Source organism: Pleurodeles waltl, chromosome 7 (genome assembly GCF_031143425.1).
Source record: "Pleurodeles waltl isolate 20211129_DDA chromosome 7, aPleWal1.hap1.20221129, whole genome shotgun sequence".
Taxonomy (NCBI): domain Eukaryota; kingdom Metazoa; phylum Chordata; class Amphibia; order Caudata; family Salamandridae; genus Pleurodeles; species Pleurodeles waltl.
This window is the reverse complement of record NC_090446.1, coordinates 686,943,949-686,961,939: the sequence shown is the minus strand read 5'-3', so window position 1 is coordinate 686,961,939 and position 17,991 is coordinate 686,943,949. Positions and strand designations below refer to the sequence as shown.

Here is a 17,991-nt window from a genome sequence, read left to right as displayed (position 1 = left end):
CAGGGTCTTAATAAAGGACTTCAACCTTTCACACACTAAACCAATAAGCCCCGCAATCCGGATATCCGAAACCAAGGCAATAAGTTCAGCCCTTTACAGAGCTGAACTTTGGGGCTATGCCAAAGCCCAAGAAATAAAGGTTTCTGAAAATAATTTCTTAAGAAATCTAGTGTCCCTCCCGCCAAGCACTCCATTGTTTCCCCTTTTTAACAACCTAGGCATGAAACGCATTGACCACAAAGCCCACCTATGTCCCCTCTTGTATTGGTGGCGTCTTTGGACCACTCCGGAGCTTGCCTCCTTCACTATAGCCCTGCAGGTCATCTTAGAAGTTGACCACTCTCACAGTATCCCCTGGTTCAGACACATCAAGGGGCTACTTTACTCTCTTGGGCTTAGAGAACTTTTGGATTCCCCAACCACTACTTCCTTCCCTTCAAAAAGTGATCTTAAAAAATTGTACTGGCATATGGTAGACTCTGAAGATATGAGGGTTGCTCTTCACTCTACACTATCATGTGACTTCACCAACCTAAAAGAGACGTGCAAATATGAGGCTTTCTGGGACATAATCACGGTACCAAGAGAAAGGAAGTTGTACTTCCAGTTCCGTACTGGCACCCTGTAATTAAGACTATTTACTAGTCGCTGGTCACATGACAAACAACCATCTGCCCAGCTTGAAAAGCACCCATCGAAAACCTCCCTCACGTCCTATTTGTCTGCCCTGCATACACTGCCTCACACAGGAAAAGGCTGGCCCCGGCTTGTAGACTGCTGGGAGTTCGCAGGTCCGACTTAGCTCTCCGAATTCTTAGATTCTTAGATCAGACACTCGTCTGATTGCTGTTGCCAAATTCCTTGGGGCAAGTTGGATTGTCAGAGGGAAACTTCTATCTGCATAATAGTTTTAGCAAGAATGTATAAACTTACTCTGGAAGTGTATTTAATTTTATTTAATTTTATTAGTTTATCTTATCACATGTATTGTATATATGTTATTTAATTCTTTGTAATTATTTATTGTTGCTGTGCTTTTATGGCTCCTGTAGCCGAAATAAAGTTATTTTGACTGACTGACAAACCAAGCATTGCTTTAGTTGAAATGTCCTATTGTTTGGAAATGTTACTAATATTTGGTCTTTCCTCGAGGATGGATATAAATTAAACTGTAAAAGTTTCTTCTTGAGAACAAGATACTCGAGAGGCGATGAGACAATGGAGTTACAGACGAGACGGAAGAAGAAAAGATACATCGAAAGAAAATGTTATAGTTAGCGTCGATTTAAGTTTAGGTCGTCAATTTAGTTTTCGATTGCCTGAAATGAAACCACCCCATAGACTTACCAATCAGGAGTTAATTAGAATGTAGTATAACAACCTGGCTAGAATGACTAGTGGGTTGGCTTCCTTCTTCTAGAGTGATTCTTGGAGAGCAGACGAGCTGTCGTTAGGCCCAAATATTCTGATGATATAACTGATGGTATCCTCAAGCTGAAACTGATCATTTGCTGTTACTACCTTTGTGGCAATGTATGTTATTAAATGTGAATTGTGTCCCACTTGCTTTTCAGGTACCAGCTGCAACTAATGATTTTATTGCTGCACATTAATAGTTTTTTTTACAACATAATCAAGTTGGAGATTTTTCTAAATTTGTGTTACTAAATTCTTTTTACATGAAGTCCAACATGCCAATGCTAATTTGTGATTAGTTAGGGAATTAATCTTGATATGCTCATGGTTAGTTTTGAGATCATTTGATGCTGAACTAATGTATACTCTGCCATTATTACCAGTTTTCCCATTATTAATATGTGTGTTATTATTTTAGAGATAATTTGTTTAATTGTATTAATTAAACTGAAACATATATGTCATGTTAACCAACCGCTATTGATCTTATACGCATATCATCTGTGTTTGAGAGTTATTTTCGTGACATTAGCGTTGTTAATATAGGGAAATAAATCTATGACCTTTAATTACTAAACTGGTTTAGTTATTGACTGAGGCTTATGATATTGAATGTTATTGTTATTAATGGCCCTCACACATCCAATTGGTGAGATCCCCTCAAACCTATGTCAATTCGATCCATTGTCCTTTAGCACTGAATCCACTATTCAGTATTGATAATAGTTAGGATTCTGTGGCACATTAGCATCTGCAGTAGCAGAAACCCTCAGGAATAGTTGTGGGAGGTCGATGAGGAAGGAAGTGCCCCACCTTCCCAGCTCCCCTGCACAGACAACCCAAGAAAATGTCAGAAGGCTCCCAAAGCCTACATCAAAACTTTGCTCACTCAGATTATTTACGAAAATCTTTATTAATGCTTCATTAGCGGCGCTGCATTGTAAATAGTATTCTGCTGCTAGTCAGTGGCCATAAATCAATCTGTTTCACTTATTTTCCAAGGGAAAAATCACTACGTTGGGCCTCCATGGACTGGGACCCGTCACTTCTACGTTGCCTAAAAGTCGCCGAAGCAGGTGCCTCAACCCACAGAGCTATTTCCTCAGCTTTCTGAATGAGAAAGGCATGCGCGATAACGACGCCACCCCCGCCGCCTGCCCCTACTCCTTTAAGATGATGTAATAGTTATTTCCCTGGACGGCCGTTTCCCTGCTCCGCTGAAATAACAGCATCTTCGAAGTAGCTCTGGGAGCGGCGAGGCACCAGCGTAGCATCCGCAGCCGGGGAGGACGGAGGAGAGGAGACGCCGCTGAGCAGCATCCTTTTTGCTCATCTCGAGAAGCGCGCTGTGTATTTTCAAGCCTCCCGTCTACATTTTGCGTGTACACACCCTTGACTATACACGGAATCGGAATTCGTACCTCTTAGTCCCTTCTCTGGACCCTGTCAGGTTGTCTGCTCCTCGCCCGCCAAGAAGCATGCCTTCTAAAACTGTGATGCTTGTTTAAAGGCAATGATTTTCTCCGCGAGTCCTTTATTTTCTTTTAATAGGTCGCCGGCTGGTAAATGTGCGCCTTCTATTCCGTTTTTATATGTTACTTCTTTGTGACCAGGAAGGGTTTTTGATTTTGACGTTTTCCAGGCACTTTCCTTGGCTTTCACCGGCGCTCTGTGGATGTCATGAAGGCTTTGGGTGTATTTTGGCGTTGGACTCTTTTCTGACTTTTATGTCGAGTTCCTTACCTGTGCGAGGACCGAGGCCCATCAGGTAAGTGTTTCTGTGGTGGGCATTTTATATCGCGTTTCAACCCGTCCCTTTTGCCCTGAAATGAAAGTGAAGCTGAATGCCTCGAGCGTATCCGTTGATGTCCGTACTCTCGTGTGCAATGGTCTGTGACTATGTTTTCTAAATTAGCGAGTTAGGATAGATTGTTATACACCTGTTTAGGGTGTGGAATTGTAGGAGATATTGATTGTATGTGGCACAGGGATGCATATTACAGGTAGACGTGCAGCACGAGGTTTTAAACCATAGGGCTGTGTACAGAATGGTAAACCACGGGGTTGTGTGCAGCGCAGGACGGTAAACCACAAAGTGTGCACAACATAGGGTTTTATAGCATAGAGTTGTGCACAACACGGTAAACCAGGAGGTTGTGTACAGCACAGGGTGGCAAACCACTGGGCTGGGTACAGCACAGGATGGTGAGCTATACGGTGTGTGCAGCACAGGGCGGTATTCCATCTGACTGTGCACAGCACGGGATGGTAGAGCACAGTGTTGTCGTCAGTAGAGGGCGGTAAACCATAGGATGTGCACAACACTGGAAGGTTAACCATTGGATTGTGCACAATTCGGGGGTAAGCCATCGGATCGTGCAAGGAACAGAGTGGTAACCCATCGGATTGTGCACAGCACGGGGTCGTAAACCATAGGGTTGTTCTCAGCACAGTGTGGTGATCCATATGGCTGTGTACAGCACAGGGTGGTAAACCACGGGATTGTGCACGGCACTGGGTCGTAAACCATAGGGTTGTTCTCAGCACGGGGTGATGTTCCACATGGCTGTGTACAGCACAGGGTGGTAAACCATCGGACTGGTCACAGAACATGGTGGTAGACCATAGGGTTGTACAACACACAGAGTGGACAGATTGTGCACAGCACGCGATGGTTAAGAATAGGGTTTTGCACAGCACAGAGTGAAGAATAGGGTTTTGCACAGCACAGAGTGGTAAACCAAAGGATTTCGTACAACACTGTGGCTGTGAACGGCACTGGTTATTTTGCACGTCACGCGGTTGTGACGGATAACAAATCACTGTTGAGGGCACGAGGTTGCCTACGACAAATAACTGTGTAAGGGGCATGGTTGCGCACAACACATGGTTAGGAGCGAGTTAGGGATTTTGTGTGGCCCCTTCTTTCGGAGGGGAAGGGCAGTGCATGGCAGAGGGTACTGCAGACGCAGGGTTTGTGTGGGAGAGGCCCTCTCGATAATGGGTCCTGTGCGTTCTCTAAACCATGGTGTGCAGTGTACGTAGCCAGCAAACAGCCGCGCATGCTGCACGGATCACGCGCCGTGTGCAGAGTCTTTACGCGCAGAAACGACATTCTCGGGGGAGACGGGAGGAGTGGAGGTACCTTTTGAAAGTGTTCGAAGACGATGCGATTGTTTTTCTGCAAACACAGAGTTGCACTCACATTTTGTAGAAGCACCGGTTGCACAACTATATCGCACTTCTTTATTTTCGTGAATTTTCGTTTGATTCCTTGCCTAGAGCCTCACTGCTAAGATAAGTTTGAGGGTGCGCGAGCGCTGCAAGGACCGTGCGAGTTAAGATTTAGATGCGAGTACAGTGCTCAAAAGGGGAAGCCGTGAACAGATATCTAGTTTATATGTACCACCGTTGATTACTTAACTAACTGCACCACATCTCCGTTGCCCGCAAGTAAATCACTTTCTGTTTTGCACATTATTTAATTGGGCTGGAATTTATTTTAATTAACCAGCTTCAACATTATTCCAACAGATTTCAGAATTTACCCAGAGTCGTCTGTCGTATATGAACATGCTTGGGGATTGTAGTCGACGTACGGCTACTGAGATCGCAGTGGGCTCGAAGCACGACCTCGTCAAATGCTAGGAGGCCCTGGTGGTTGCAGGGCAAGAGAGTTGTTTATTGTTCCATGTGAGGGCTGCATCTCCAGGTGATTACGGTCTCCCCCAACCATGGCTCTGAGTGTCAACTGTAGGACTTACCTCCCTTCCAGGGACCAGGTGTCGGTCTTGAATTCCTTTCCGGATGTGGTTGAGTTGAACGTGGGCGGGCAGGTGTACTTTACCCGCCACTCTACCTTAACCGGCATCCCCCACTCACTGCTTTGGAAGATGTTCACACCGAAGAGGGACGTGCTCTGTGAGCTCGCCAAGGATGCCAAGGGAAGGTTCTTTATTGACCGTGATGGGTTCCTCTTCCGCTATGTGTTGGACTTCCTCAGGGACAAGCAGGTGGTCTTGCCCGACCACTTTCCGGAGCGAGGAAGGCTCAAGCGAGAAGCCGAGTACTTCCAGCTTCCTGAGTTGGTCAAAATCCTGGCGCCTGATGACGTAAAGCAGAGCCCTGATGACTACTGCCATAGTGACTATGAGGAGGCCTCCCAAACGAGTGATGCCAGGGTGTGTCCCCCGACCTCACTGATGTCATCAGACAGGAAATGGGGGTTCATCACCATTGGGTACAGAGGGTCTTGCACCATGGGCCGTGAAAGCCAAGCAGATGCCAAGTTCAGGAGAGTACCGAGGATTTTGGTTTGCGGAAGGATTGCCCTAGCCAAGGAAGTCTTTGGAGAAACCTTGAATGAGAGCAGGGACCCTGACCGAGCCCCCGAGAGATACACCTCCAGGTTCTATCTCAAGTTCAAGCACCTAGAGCGGGCTTTTGATATGCTGTCAGAGTGTGGATTCCTCATGGTAGCCTGCAACTCCTCGGTGACCGCTTCCGTCGTCAATCAATATACAGAGGATAAGATCTGGTCCAGCTACACCGAATACGTCTTCTACCGTGAGTACCTACCACTTGTGCAGGTGCCAAGCAATACAAACTAACATATCATTATCTCTGTGCATGGTCTTCCATTGTTCCTCATTGCTTCCTTCTATCTAAGGAGCGCATCACTGTGATCCCCACCTGGGCTCAGTCTTAGATGTGGCGGCAGTGATGATTAAGTGTTTCATAATCTCTAATCATTGCTCGAGAGGGAGACAAGCTCTCCAGGCAGGCACATGAGGAGCACAGCTACCGAGATCTTCTGAAGCCCTTCTCTACGGGGCTTTTAGAATTGGTCTATGAGTGAACCAGAAAGTGGAGAATGTGAGTTAATAAGGGAAGGGATGAACAAGTTGTCACAGTGTCATTTACATGATATTAGTTAAACGACGATTTAAGCGTGCTGTTCTAATCAGTTTGTGAACAAGAGCCAGGTGGTGAATGTGAACTAAATTAAAATAGTGAATATTTAGTGAGTGAATTAAGCACCGAAAGAGCAAGTAAAAAATAGATCTCGTGAGTGAGTGAAAAAGTGGGTGGGTTAATAAGTGAATGCAAGTGAGTGTTTGAAAAGTGAGTGGGTGGGTAAATGAGAGAATAAGTGAGAAAGAAACTCTAAAAAGTGAGAGGAAATTGAGTAATTGTGTCATAGGCGATCTGCTGCCCACTCACTATACAAAGGTAGCTGCAGAGGAAACTCACTCAATCAGTCAATCGCTCATTTTTTTCATTATTTCTTTTCTCATTTTCTCACTCATTGATTCAATCACAACCTCACCAGCTTGTTCCCTCACACTCTCTCAGACACTCACACTCAATCACTCTTATCTTCCATCCGTCTATAGTGCGTGAACCTTTACAGACACTCCAGATGTAAATAAATACCCCACACATCAGTGTATGGACAAAGGGGCAATTGAAATCAAGGGAGAGCTTACTCAGTCATTCTTAGAGATATGTAAAAAGTCAGCAAAAGAGTACGTGAACAAGGTAATGGATAAATGAAAAAGTGAACCAGTATGGGAGTGTGAGTGAATGCGTGACAAATAAGTGAAAGCAAAATCAAGTGAAAGAGTAAATGCTGTAATAGTAGTGAGAGAATATTTGAGGGGGAGGAGTGAGGAAGAACACTGTTGTAGACCACAAGTCGAGCAGCATCTATGTACTTCCCACGCTTAGCTGCTTAGAGTCATCAAATGCATACATGCCTCCAGAGATCTCGCCATTATTTTCAAGGGTTTCGTTTCTAGCTTGCTTTTGGCTTGGAGTCAGCATCCCAAATTACTCACCCACTCACAGTCTGCTGCCCAAAATAGTCTTGCAAAATGCAAGCGAGATCTGTTGTATCTCAACACCTCTGCATATTTTCATGATTGTAGTCTTGTTTTGATACAAGTAGTCACCTGTAATAGAAAAAAATTGCATCACTTCTCTACTATAATAACTAATTACAGTCGAGCGCTTACTGTATAACAGTATCTGGTCCATTGCCAGCTCGGAGAGTATTCATGAGTTTATTAACAGCTGCCACACAATTGAACGAATGACTCTTAAACATTCTTTCTTGTGGACTTTCTTTCTCTAACAGTATTACTACTGCCTTAGCAGGCAGAGAAACCCGCGGGCGTGTTATTGTTTATGGGCCTGTTGTGCGCTAAAGGGAGGAAGAGGGACTTATTTGCTTGTGATTAAACAGTTTGACAGAAGGAGTCCTTTAGCTTTGAAAGAGCTGCTGCACTAAACTGTTTACCACGTTTTGGCACGGACTAGGGTCGATATATTGGTGTAGTTGACTTCCACGGTACTGATTTATAACTTAATCTGCACCATCTCCTGCATGCAAGGTTCAATGGGGTTATTTGGGCCGCCATCATGTTTTAGAACATTGCAAGACACGTGGAGTTCCACCTTACAACAGTCCCCGGCCTTCAATTTTGTCACACAAAACCCTCCAGTGGCTTGCCTCATCCTTTGAATGTACAGTGGAGGAGAGAATTTTATCGCAGGGACAATGACCATTGACAGGGTAGCAAAATACAAGGTTGGCACCAGGCCCTACCGCTGCCTTTGTGAAGTCGCTTCTTTTTGACGTATATTGACTTAGCTGGACCCACGTGAAGCTGCGCCAGTTATTTCTCAGCGCGTGCATTCCTCGGATGACAGTGAAGCACGTGCATGGATGAAACTAGCTAGATGGCAGTAGAGACCATTAGAAAATATTATTCCCTTTTTATTACTTGTCCATGGGAGCCTGAAAACTACTTTCCTCGAGAATGTTATTCAGTAAAATGCATTTCATCTCTGCCATCGCCATGCCTCCTTTCTGGAGTGTTGAACATTGGAGCCGAAAAGGTGACCAAAAAACACAGAGCATGATGATAAAGAACCGCATGAAACCACTGCAGTAATTTATGTAAAATGTTTTTATACATTTTATTCGGCAGGTCATTTCCCTGGTGAGTGGAGTCCCTGGAGGCCGGTTTTGAAAGCCCAGGGCCACTGCCGCTATATCCAGCCTCTGCGCTGTACCCAGTTATCTGAGGTTAAATACAGTTGGCACAGAAAGTAAGAGAGGAAGGGGACAGGTACGCAAAAAGCGATCAGAGAGGGAGAAGAGAGATAACCGAGAAGGAGCGAGAGAGCGAGAACGAATGATGGAAAGACAGAGCTTGTGCATGGAGACAAAGGGGGCAGGCTGGATTACTCTGAGCATGTTTAGCCCGGGGGACACAGTCCGTGCCCGAGCCGAGCCAGAACAGTCGAAAGAGAGCCCTATTTTTGTGTGGTGAAAGATATCATGAAGTGGTGCTTTACTGGGTGTAATGGCGTGCGTGCGTTTTACATGAAGTAGTTGTGTGCAGTTAGTCAGGAGGGCGGTGGTTCATAGAAGTCGTGCGCTTTAGGTTTGGCGAGGTTTTGTGAACAGAAATTGTAAAATTAATTCGGAAAACATCAATGGTGCTCAGTAGCATGTATGTTTGAATTTATTTCAACAGGCAAGTGACAGACTCTGGGGGCATAGGGTGCACTCCGACCCTCATTACGGTTTACTCGTAATCTCCGATGAGCCCACTAATGGGGTTTATCAGTGCCATCAAGATTATGAGTGCCGCAGAAGGACTGAAGACCTGCACCGTGACTCTCCGCCGGGGTTTCTTTTCCCGAAACCGGTCAAACTCTTTGTGTGAAAATGCACTCAGGAATGAGGAATAACAAGAGGAATCTGGCGTGTTAAATCCAACTGGTATTCTTAATTCCTAAACTAGCTCTCAAGGTCCGACTAGTAAAGGCCATTTTTTTCTGACCTTCCGAGATACTGCTCTGGAGGGTAAGAGTCTCTCCAGAGGCCGGCATTACTGGATCCGTTGTCAGACCACTTGCAATGTGGGCCTTGGGGGCGTGCTTGTCTTTTAAGGGCTCTCAAGTTACCCCATGCAGTCGTGGCTAGATTATTAGGCCTTATTTTACTGTGTCAGGACGAAGTAAAGAGGCACATTCCGGACCTCCACGCCAGAAACAAAACCAGGTACACAAACTGCAAGTTACTGATTAATGTAATAAGACACAATACCACAGCTGGATACACATTGGTTGCAGTCCTCCTTTATTCCAACCTAGGTATCTGAAAATCGACTCTCCTTCCTGTCACCTGGATATTGGACTTAAATTAATAATCAAAATTGTTGATTGCATAATTATATGTTTCTAGGAGGAATACGGTCCTTACTGACAGTATTCTTTTTCAGATGACTAGCCAGGAAGTCACCGCGATAGCTCCCACTTTGTGCACCGCTTGCTGAAAAAACGCTTTATTTTTTGTCCACATGTTGAATCTCGTTATATTGGTTGAACTGATTTGCTCATAAGTCTTTACTCTTTCTACATTCAGAATGAGGCACGTTTTACACCTTCCCACTGCAGAAATGGCACCGCCCCCCTCTCTTTCTTTCTCTCCCTCTCTCTCACTCACGCACGCGCACGCACCCCCCCCCCCCACACACACGCACACACACACTCTCTCTCTGTCTTTTTGTCTCTCTCACTCGTTTATCTCTGTTGAACCAGTATTGGATCAATAACAATGTAACTGCACCTTTCCCAGCTTCCTCCTGTTCTGGTCTGTGTAACGAGGCGATCTGTTAATTCACTGAGTGTCCATGAAATGTTGAGTATCTTTACCCCAACCAATCCAAAATGTATAATCTTTCACTTCCTATGTCTTGTGAAGCCAATCAATCACGTTATTCTTTCTCTATACCTTCCCTCACTGTATTGTTTTGCTTTGTCTGTCTCTGTGACTGTCACATGCAGCACCGTATGGCCTATTACCCCACCTAGATCCCAATCAGGGGCTTCAGTCCCCTATTTGTCATTTTCATTGTATGTACAAAGTTGTGTTGATCAAGCAAACTTGATATTTGTAGTAACTGGAACACCTCCTCCTGAACCTCATGACCTATCTGGTTGGTACCTCTGAGACTGCTGAGGCCTCACAAGTGGCACTGATTCTAAAAGATTGAGATTCATAAAGACTACACACCAAGCTACACGAGAAAGAGTAGCAATTATTACTCTGATGTACTGGTATGAGCGTCATATGCAACAAGCTCTTAACAGCTGTGGGCCCTCATGAGCAAATATGCCTTGGTGACAGCCCGGGGCATGGCATGCACTTCCACCTGTTCCGTCGGATGCATCTTATATCTAGTGATCCTGAAATGAATATTACCTTTCTCCGCTAGTGGCTCTCTACTTGTAGAATCCCATTGTCATCAGTGAATTCCCCGGCTAGCTTTTGAGAAAAGTTAGGGATGATACAGAAGGCAACACCTTTTCCTCAAAGGCTACAGTGCATACATGCTAAAAAGTGCCCACTAATACACCCATGACCAGTATGCTAATGCCCTCCACTTAGGCATCCCCCACCATCATAATTCTGACTAGAAATTCAACCAGCCCCATAACCTTTCCTGGCTTTTGATATAAATATCAAAGGTGCCTATCAACGGCAGCCCATGACCTCTCAGGTGATAGTGCTCTTTACAAATACCCTTAACATAACATACAGTTATGCGCCTATATTATGTCAGAAGTAGCAGATCGTCTGCCAATTGGTAATCCCTTCCTTTACATCCCTAGAATCAGTAGCTGTCTGATCGAGACTCACATATACTTACTCAACGTACAGGGCATTGGGGAACTCAATGCTTAATCGTTCTGTCAGGAGGCCCAAAGTCTTGTGGAAAGAGGGTATTTCATCTTCTGCCTTTAAGTGAGGTGGGACATTAGCAGTCCTGTGCCTATAGCTTTATTCAGACTTCGCAGGAAAAATCTATATTTAATTGCATATGTAATTGTAAACATTCCACATCAGGTGCAGGATATCTAGGTGGCTAGCTGGGTACTTTTTTCTAAGCCTTGCACTTTTGACCTACTACATTGGTGTTCTGATTGGCTGGGAAGTTTCGCCATGACGACACCAGAAAAAGCTTCAGGAAATTGTTGCTAGAGTTGAATGTCGCTCTTCTGGCTATCCATTCTGCACAAATAACAGAACAACGCTGTACCAAAAGTAACAGCCCATGGTGCGCCTGTGTACAATCTCATTTTCTCATTGATAATTTTTGCCACTCACCTGGATGAAACCCACTCTGAGGCTCACAAGAGGATGTGCCATCCTCCAAGGTCATGATTTCCGATCTCCTAGAGGCTTCTGAAATTGCTCTGGCATGTTGTCTAAAGAATGAGCTCCGAGTGGTACCGTTTTGGTGGCAAAAATGAGTCACCTAAAGTCACCTAAAGAGGAAATTATACTGTTTGAGTTATTGTTTGGGCAACATGCAACACGTTACTAATAATTTAACTCCCATCAACACATTCGTTAGCAAATTTGAATCCTTTTTGACTTCGCATTTTTCAATCTCCAGGAATTGTAGGCTTTTCACTTTTATCACTGGCCTGCCTGAGTTCTGAGCCATTGCCTTAAGGGAGTATTGAACTATAGCTGTCAGATATTGCTTACCAAAGAAAGAAAGTTGACCAAAATAATAAGATGTTTCTCACAATTTACGCTTCTTCCTGCAGAACGTTTCTGATTTGCATAAAATCTGTACCGACGGCTACCATTCTCCCGATAAACATCTAATGAATAGTTGCTGCAACGTTTCCTTCACATCACTAATTTCAATATCAAAGTCAGAGCCACATTGATGTTGACATCAGTGATGTGATGGTAACATTACGGCAACTCTTCAAAATGTGATGGACATTATCAAGTCAATAAAGAGCTTTTTTTTATGGAGGATCAAAGACAGGTTATATGGATTTTTTGACTTCTCAGGTGTTTAGATTTACTACTATATGAGCATATAAAAATATACTGGTTGGGTAACTAGTGGTCTGAGATTAGAGCACCAGACTAATTCCTGTTGCTCATTCAGTATAAACATCAAAAAATACTGGCCCTACCCTACAAAACCCTGCAAATGATAGCTTTCAGAGTGAACAATAAGTGACACGCATGTTGATTACGAACAGCAACAAGGAGAGATCATGAAATGCTGGGCAAGGTTTTCATTCCAATGTCCCGACAGCCATGAACAATTAATTTCCTTCTCGATTTTTTCAGCCAGTATAACAGAATCCTACATATTGACCTCAAGTTGTTTGGATCATATTATTCTCATGTGTCCTTGTCATAATATCTTGATTTCATATAGTGTTTCATACCACACCTGAGCTATTTCTAACCACTGTAAATAATAGGTGTTAATATTACCAAATTCAGTGGCATTCAATTTACTGACCTTGGAAGGATGGATTGCTGAGCCTGTCTTGCCAAGTTTCAATTGAATCACCTGCACATCACTGCAGATTATTGAGCCATTTTCCAGGAATGGATATTAGATTAGTTGAGTCTGACAGCGAAAATTCTGCGGTTAACTCTTCCCATTAACGACAGATGCTGATTCCTGAATTAGATTGGGTGGATGCTTACCACTATATATCAAAATACAAGATGCACAGTTCCAAAGAATAGGGATCCATGCTACCTACTAGGGCAGGAGTCCCGAAGTCTCTTAAAGCATGTGTAAGCTAGGAACAAGGGCTCTCACTTACCATCTGGTGACATGTTTTATCATAGGGTCACGCTCCTCGTCAGGCTGGTGCTGCACTGCCTGATGGGCCATTCAATAGGGTTCTTAACTGGAGATCTTTTCACTAAACTTATTGGAGGTGAAAGCAAGAGTGAGGGAGTGGACAAAAGAAAGTGCATTAAAATTGGCTAAGGGTGCCACAAGGGCCAATATTTATTCTAACCTTACATCCCTGTCAAAATTAAAAACAGAAGAAGGAGAAGCAAGATATAATGATCTGGTTCCATTAAAACAGTATCTGATGAGTGCCTAACACCTCAACTCTTGGTGTCTGTATAGAGGGATCGTGTGTGGGTACTTCCTACACTACAGAACCTTGAAACATGGTCAACATTTTCTCGCTCAAATAGCCTTGAAGATCTAGTGGCAATTTGTCAGGACCTAAAAAAACTCCTAATCCTCACTAAGAGCATAACAGTACACGTTGCCAAATTGAAAGATACCACATTGCTCACTAGGGTTGCATAAATTTGCATTCACCTCTGGCAAATTTATCAAAAAGATCTCTGGTAAAGAGCCCTCTTGAAGGGCCTGTCAGGCATTGCAGCACAGGCTGTATCAGGAGCATGGCCCACTGATGAAGCATGTCACCAGATGGTGAGTGAGGGCCCTTGTTCCTAGCTTACACATGCTTGCAGAGACCTCGGGACTCCTGCCCTAGTAGGTAGAATGGAGCCCTATTCTTTAGAACTGTGTATCTTGCATTTTTATATGCACTCAGGGAGACTGATGCACTGGACCATATAAATCTTCCACTGTTGGCCTCCTTTTCTTCTTTTTGTGGATATTTACGACAAGTGGTGAGACTATAGGAAATCCTCCAGAATGCAAATATTTGCTCAGTTGTAAGTATGATATAAAGGCACAGTAAAACAATGGTCCTCTAGGACAACCAGCAGCCAGGGCTGGACTGAGAATCAAAGGCAGCCATTGCAAACATATTAAAAGTAGCCCCACTCTCTTTCCATGCTCTCTTTTCATCCATCTATTCTCTGTCTCTCTCATCTACTCTCTCCAGCTCCTCCTTCTCTAATCGTTCTCTCTCTTTGTCGCCCACCATCCACTCTCTCCTGAAGCCCCCATTGTACCTACTATTATTAACCTCGGGGAGGTTGACAATATGAGAGAGGCACCAGCAAAAGCCCTGGACCTTCAAAAACCATTCTTCAATAGCTCATGCTACCCAGGGTAATGCCCGAAGGAATAAATGTCCACTCCAGCCATGTCGATGGTACCAACAAAGGTCCCTTCTTTGTAGGGTTTCACAGATATTTGCCATACCTTTCCTCCCTAACGGCATAGGTAAACTTTTGCCAAAACAATAGGCCTAAGTGGTGTAGCTAGGTTTCAAAAGGACGTTAGACAACCACATACTTTGGGGCATGTATTGAGGAAATGATTTCTGAGGTTTTTCATCTTGACATTTCTATTTGGACATTGAGACTAACACTAATGGTCGATTCCCAACCCTGCTGACAATGCATATTTGTAGTGTTTTCAAGGCATAGACCTGACAGTTTTCAGAACACCAACAAATGTTCAATCTGATGCATACACACACTATTTTATTATATTCATAATTTTCAGATCATTAGATTCATGCTCCTTTGAAGATGTAGGAAAGACTCCAAAGTGGCCAAAAATTGACAACACTGCAAGAAATTCACATTTATTTTTAGGTTTGGAAGCTGTAATCTGTCTGCTTTTCTCAATGTTGTGTTTAGCAATTGCGACACCGACCCCATTCTGCTTCTGATCAATAGGGTTTTACAAGCTGTACAAAGACAAGTTAACAACCTTTGGACCACGTTGTATAACAAAGTAATTTTCCTTCTTGTTTAATACAAAGTAATTGGAATTCCTTAGAAGTTGTTGTGGAAATCCATAATGATTGCAGAGCCTATCGTCAGATTATGAAATATAATAACCTTCCTCAATTTACCTCATATGAAAAACAGGCGTATCCTTCATATCTGATTTGCACCAGTGAATAATCACCTTCACCTATCTTTGGTCAATAATCATACAATCAATGAGCCAAAATGACACTCAGTGCCAAGAATGGACGATTATTAGGGCACTCAACCAGATTGGTCGATTATTGGGACACACAAGCATCACTGTACACTCAGATTACACTTCAAGATCAGCCCCGTCAACATTCTGATTACTAGTACTGCCATTTACTATAAGTTCTGGCCACAAAACAACAACTAAATATATCTCAGACAGCTAGAAAATACAATTTCTGTCGACAATGGTCCGTGTTGCTGGGCTCCATGTCCCCGAGATCAGTCCAGGGGCTCCCCAGCTTACATTTAATCCCTCTGTCTCATTAATCGATTTATTCAAGTCTTCCTCTGGATGTTCTCTGCAATAGCCCAACTACTGATTGCTCCATCATAGAGGATGAGAGTTTTCATATAAAAACAAGCATTGCAATGCAATGGGTCTCGCGTTTGCTCGAGGTAGAGCTGTTAACATTGTAAATTCCCATTTGGACTTTTTTGCCACTTAAATTAAAAATGAAAAGTAAAACAGTTGACACCAACAGGCTGATTTAAAGAGCAATGGCCGCCATCAGCATGAGCGCGAAGGAGAGACACAAAAGGAAAAAGAAGTTCCCTCGCAGCCAAAAGTATCAGCAGTCGACCAATTATCCATGTAACATGGTCAGTCTGCAAGGTGGTAACTAAACCGCCCCAAGGAGGGACAAACTTAAAGCATTTACCAATGATAACAAAGGATTTAAGCCAAAGGATAGGTAAGCCTATGAACGAGTGATAGTGATGGGTGTGTGGTGGGTGTGGTTAAAAGCCCACAGATAGATTAGAACAGGCCAGAACGCTTGCGCGCTCGACCTAAACAAAGGTTTGGAACATTTTCTATGTGGATATCTTTATTATCTTTATTCTCCTGATCGTCAGAAAGAGATTGAAATCTAACAGTTCAAAATCATCTTACACCCAGGCTCTAACACCAGAAAGCAGCCTTCGGTTTCATGGGTGTGGCTTTCGCTAGTGCAATAGGTGTTGTGATATTGTGGTATACGTTGTGGGAGGAACAATGTATCACCCTAACATCTGCCTTTTACTACCAAACCCGAGGCAAGAGGACCAATTTGCTTGATTGCTTTAGAACCAGAGCAAACTAACTACACAGCTGCCCAGTTAGAAACAGCTTTGCTGTTCCCATCTCATCATTAATTCATTTATTCACTACTGCTGCATAGCACAACTAGTCTAGATGCATGAACTTTGAGCCCCTTTAGTCAGGCAGAATGCATCACTACCTAAGACAAATTGTAGATTTCTCCAAGAATAACAAATGATTCACTAACAGATGATGTAGAAATTGATGAGATGTGCAAAAGGATGAAGGCCCCTCTGTGCTTATGCTTGAGAGGGAATATCGTTCGAAGCTATGAAAGCTGTGATCTAACCACAAATAACTTTGGTGTGGCAGCCCCCGGCTCCTTTGTTACACAGTCACAGGTGGCCACCAAACCACAGTTCAAAATCTTTTGCGTTCCTCATGCTGATGTCCATGATCAGTTGCTAGGGGCTCTGCACGTCCCCTATCTTTCCTGGTTACTGTTGCTCAGGAAGGGATGGGACATAAACTGTTTCTGAACGAACAATTTGAACGTCAGTATTATATCTTTAGCTACTATGTGCCACTTTTCAGGATACACTACCCAATCTTACCAGAGCAGCACGGATGCAGCAGAAAGGACTTTCCTGCATATTGGTTACTCCTGGTCTTAGTTTAGAGAGTAGTTTGAGAAACTTTTCTTATCAAGAGCCTTGCTTTCTAGGTGTGCCTCGGGTGTAGCTATCAATAGGTTTGCGGGTGCAGCAAGTGCAGTTTCACCGGGTTCTGTTTACATTTATATGCTTTTTTTTACTGATGGGCCAATTTGCCTTGTTCGCATTAGGGCATCTGGCACCCTTGCTATACCTGCATAAATGTTTTCAGCGCAGGCTGCTAAGGGATCTACTTGAGACAAAATATACCCTTTCAATTACAAGTGTAAACTAGGCTGTTTCTGAATGACAGTTCCTATGATCATAAGTGCAGAGAAATGAACTCGCAGCACGCTTAACACAAATGATAATTAGGAAGGCTGGGGACCGAAGCGCCTGGCATTTCCTAGTAATCATGGAAGGACATTTTGAACTCTACTATTTTAATAGGTACACTTACTAGACATTAATTAGATGGCAGGCACTGAAGATTTCCTCCCAGTTTCACACGGAGTGCTGAATGCAGAAGTGCATGCATTAATGATAAGATGTCAATATGTTGTCTTTGAGTTAGAAGGATGATGTTTGAAAACTGAAAATAGAGCGAAAATGCAGGAGATATGCATACCCTCTCTCAAAAAATGTAGAGTTCAAAGAACTTTAACAAGGGAGCACACATAGGGGGTGATTCCAACTCTGGCGGGCGGCTACTGCCGCCCGCCAGGCGGAAACCGCCATTTGGCCGCCACGTGGCCAAAATTCCGCGGCCACCATTCTGACATTCCCGCTGGGCCGGCGGGCGCTAACCAGCGGGAATGAGGCTGCAACACAGGAGCCGGCTCCGAATGGAGCCGGCGGTGTTGCGGCGGTGCGACGGGTGCAGTTGCACCCGTCGCGCTTTTCACTGTCTGCCATGACATGCCATGCCAGTGGCATGGGCAGTGCAGGGGCCCCCAGGGGCCCCAGGACACCCGTTACCGCCAGCCTCTTCCTGGCGGTGAAAACCGCCAGAAACAGGCTGGCGGTACGGGGGTCAGAATCCCCAGGGCAGCGCTGCTTTACCGCTGCGGTCGGAATGGGGATTGAAGCACCGCCAGCCTGTTGGCGGTGCTTCCGTCATT

At 44.1% G+C, this 17,991-nt stretch overlaps 1 protein-coding gene across 1 annotated transcript in view; it reads left to right on the top strand.

Moving 5' to 3' along the window:
* The first annotated feature begins 2,586 nt into the window (after positions 1-2,586).
* Positions 2,587-17,991, top strand: part of KCTD16 (potassium channel tetramerization domain containing 16) — a 547,872-nt gene continuing 532,467 nt past the window's right edge. Inside the window, exons 1-2 of the mRNA XM_069244691.1 lie at positions 2,587-3,184; positions 4,951-5,982. Of these exons, the coding sequence (XP_069100792.1) occupies positions 5,151-5,982 (832 nt within the window). The 5' untranslated portion in view covers positions 2,587-3,184; positions 4,951-5,150. The remainder of the gene's footprint in view (positions 3,185-4,950; positions 5,983-17,991) is intronic.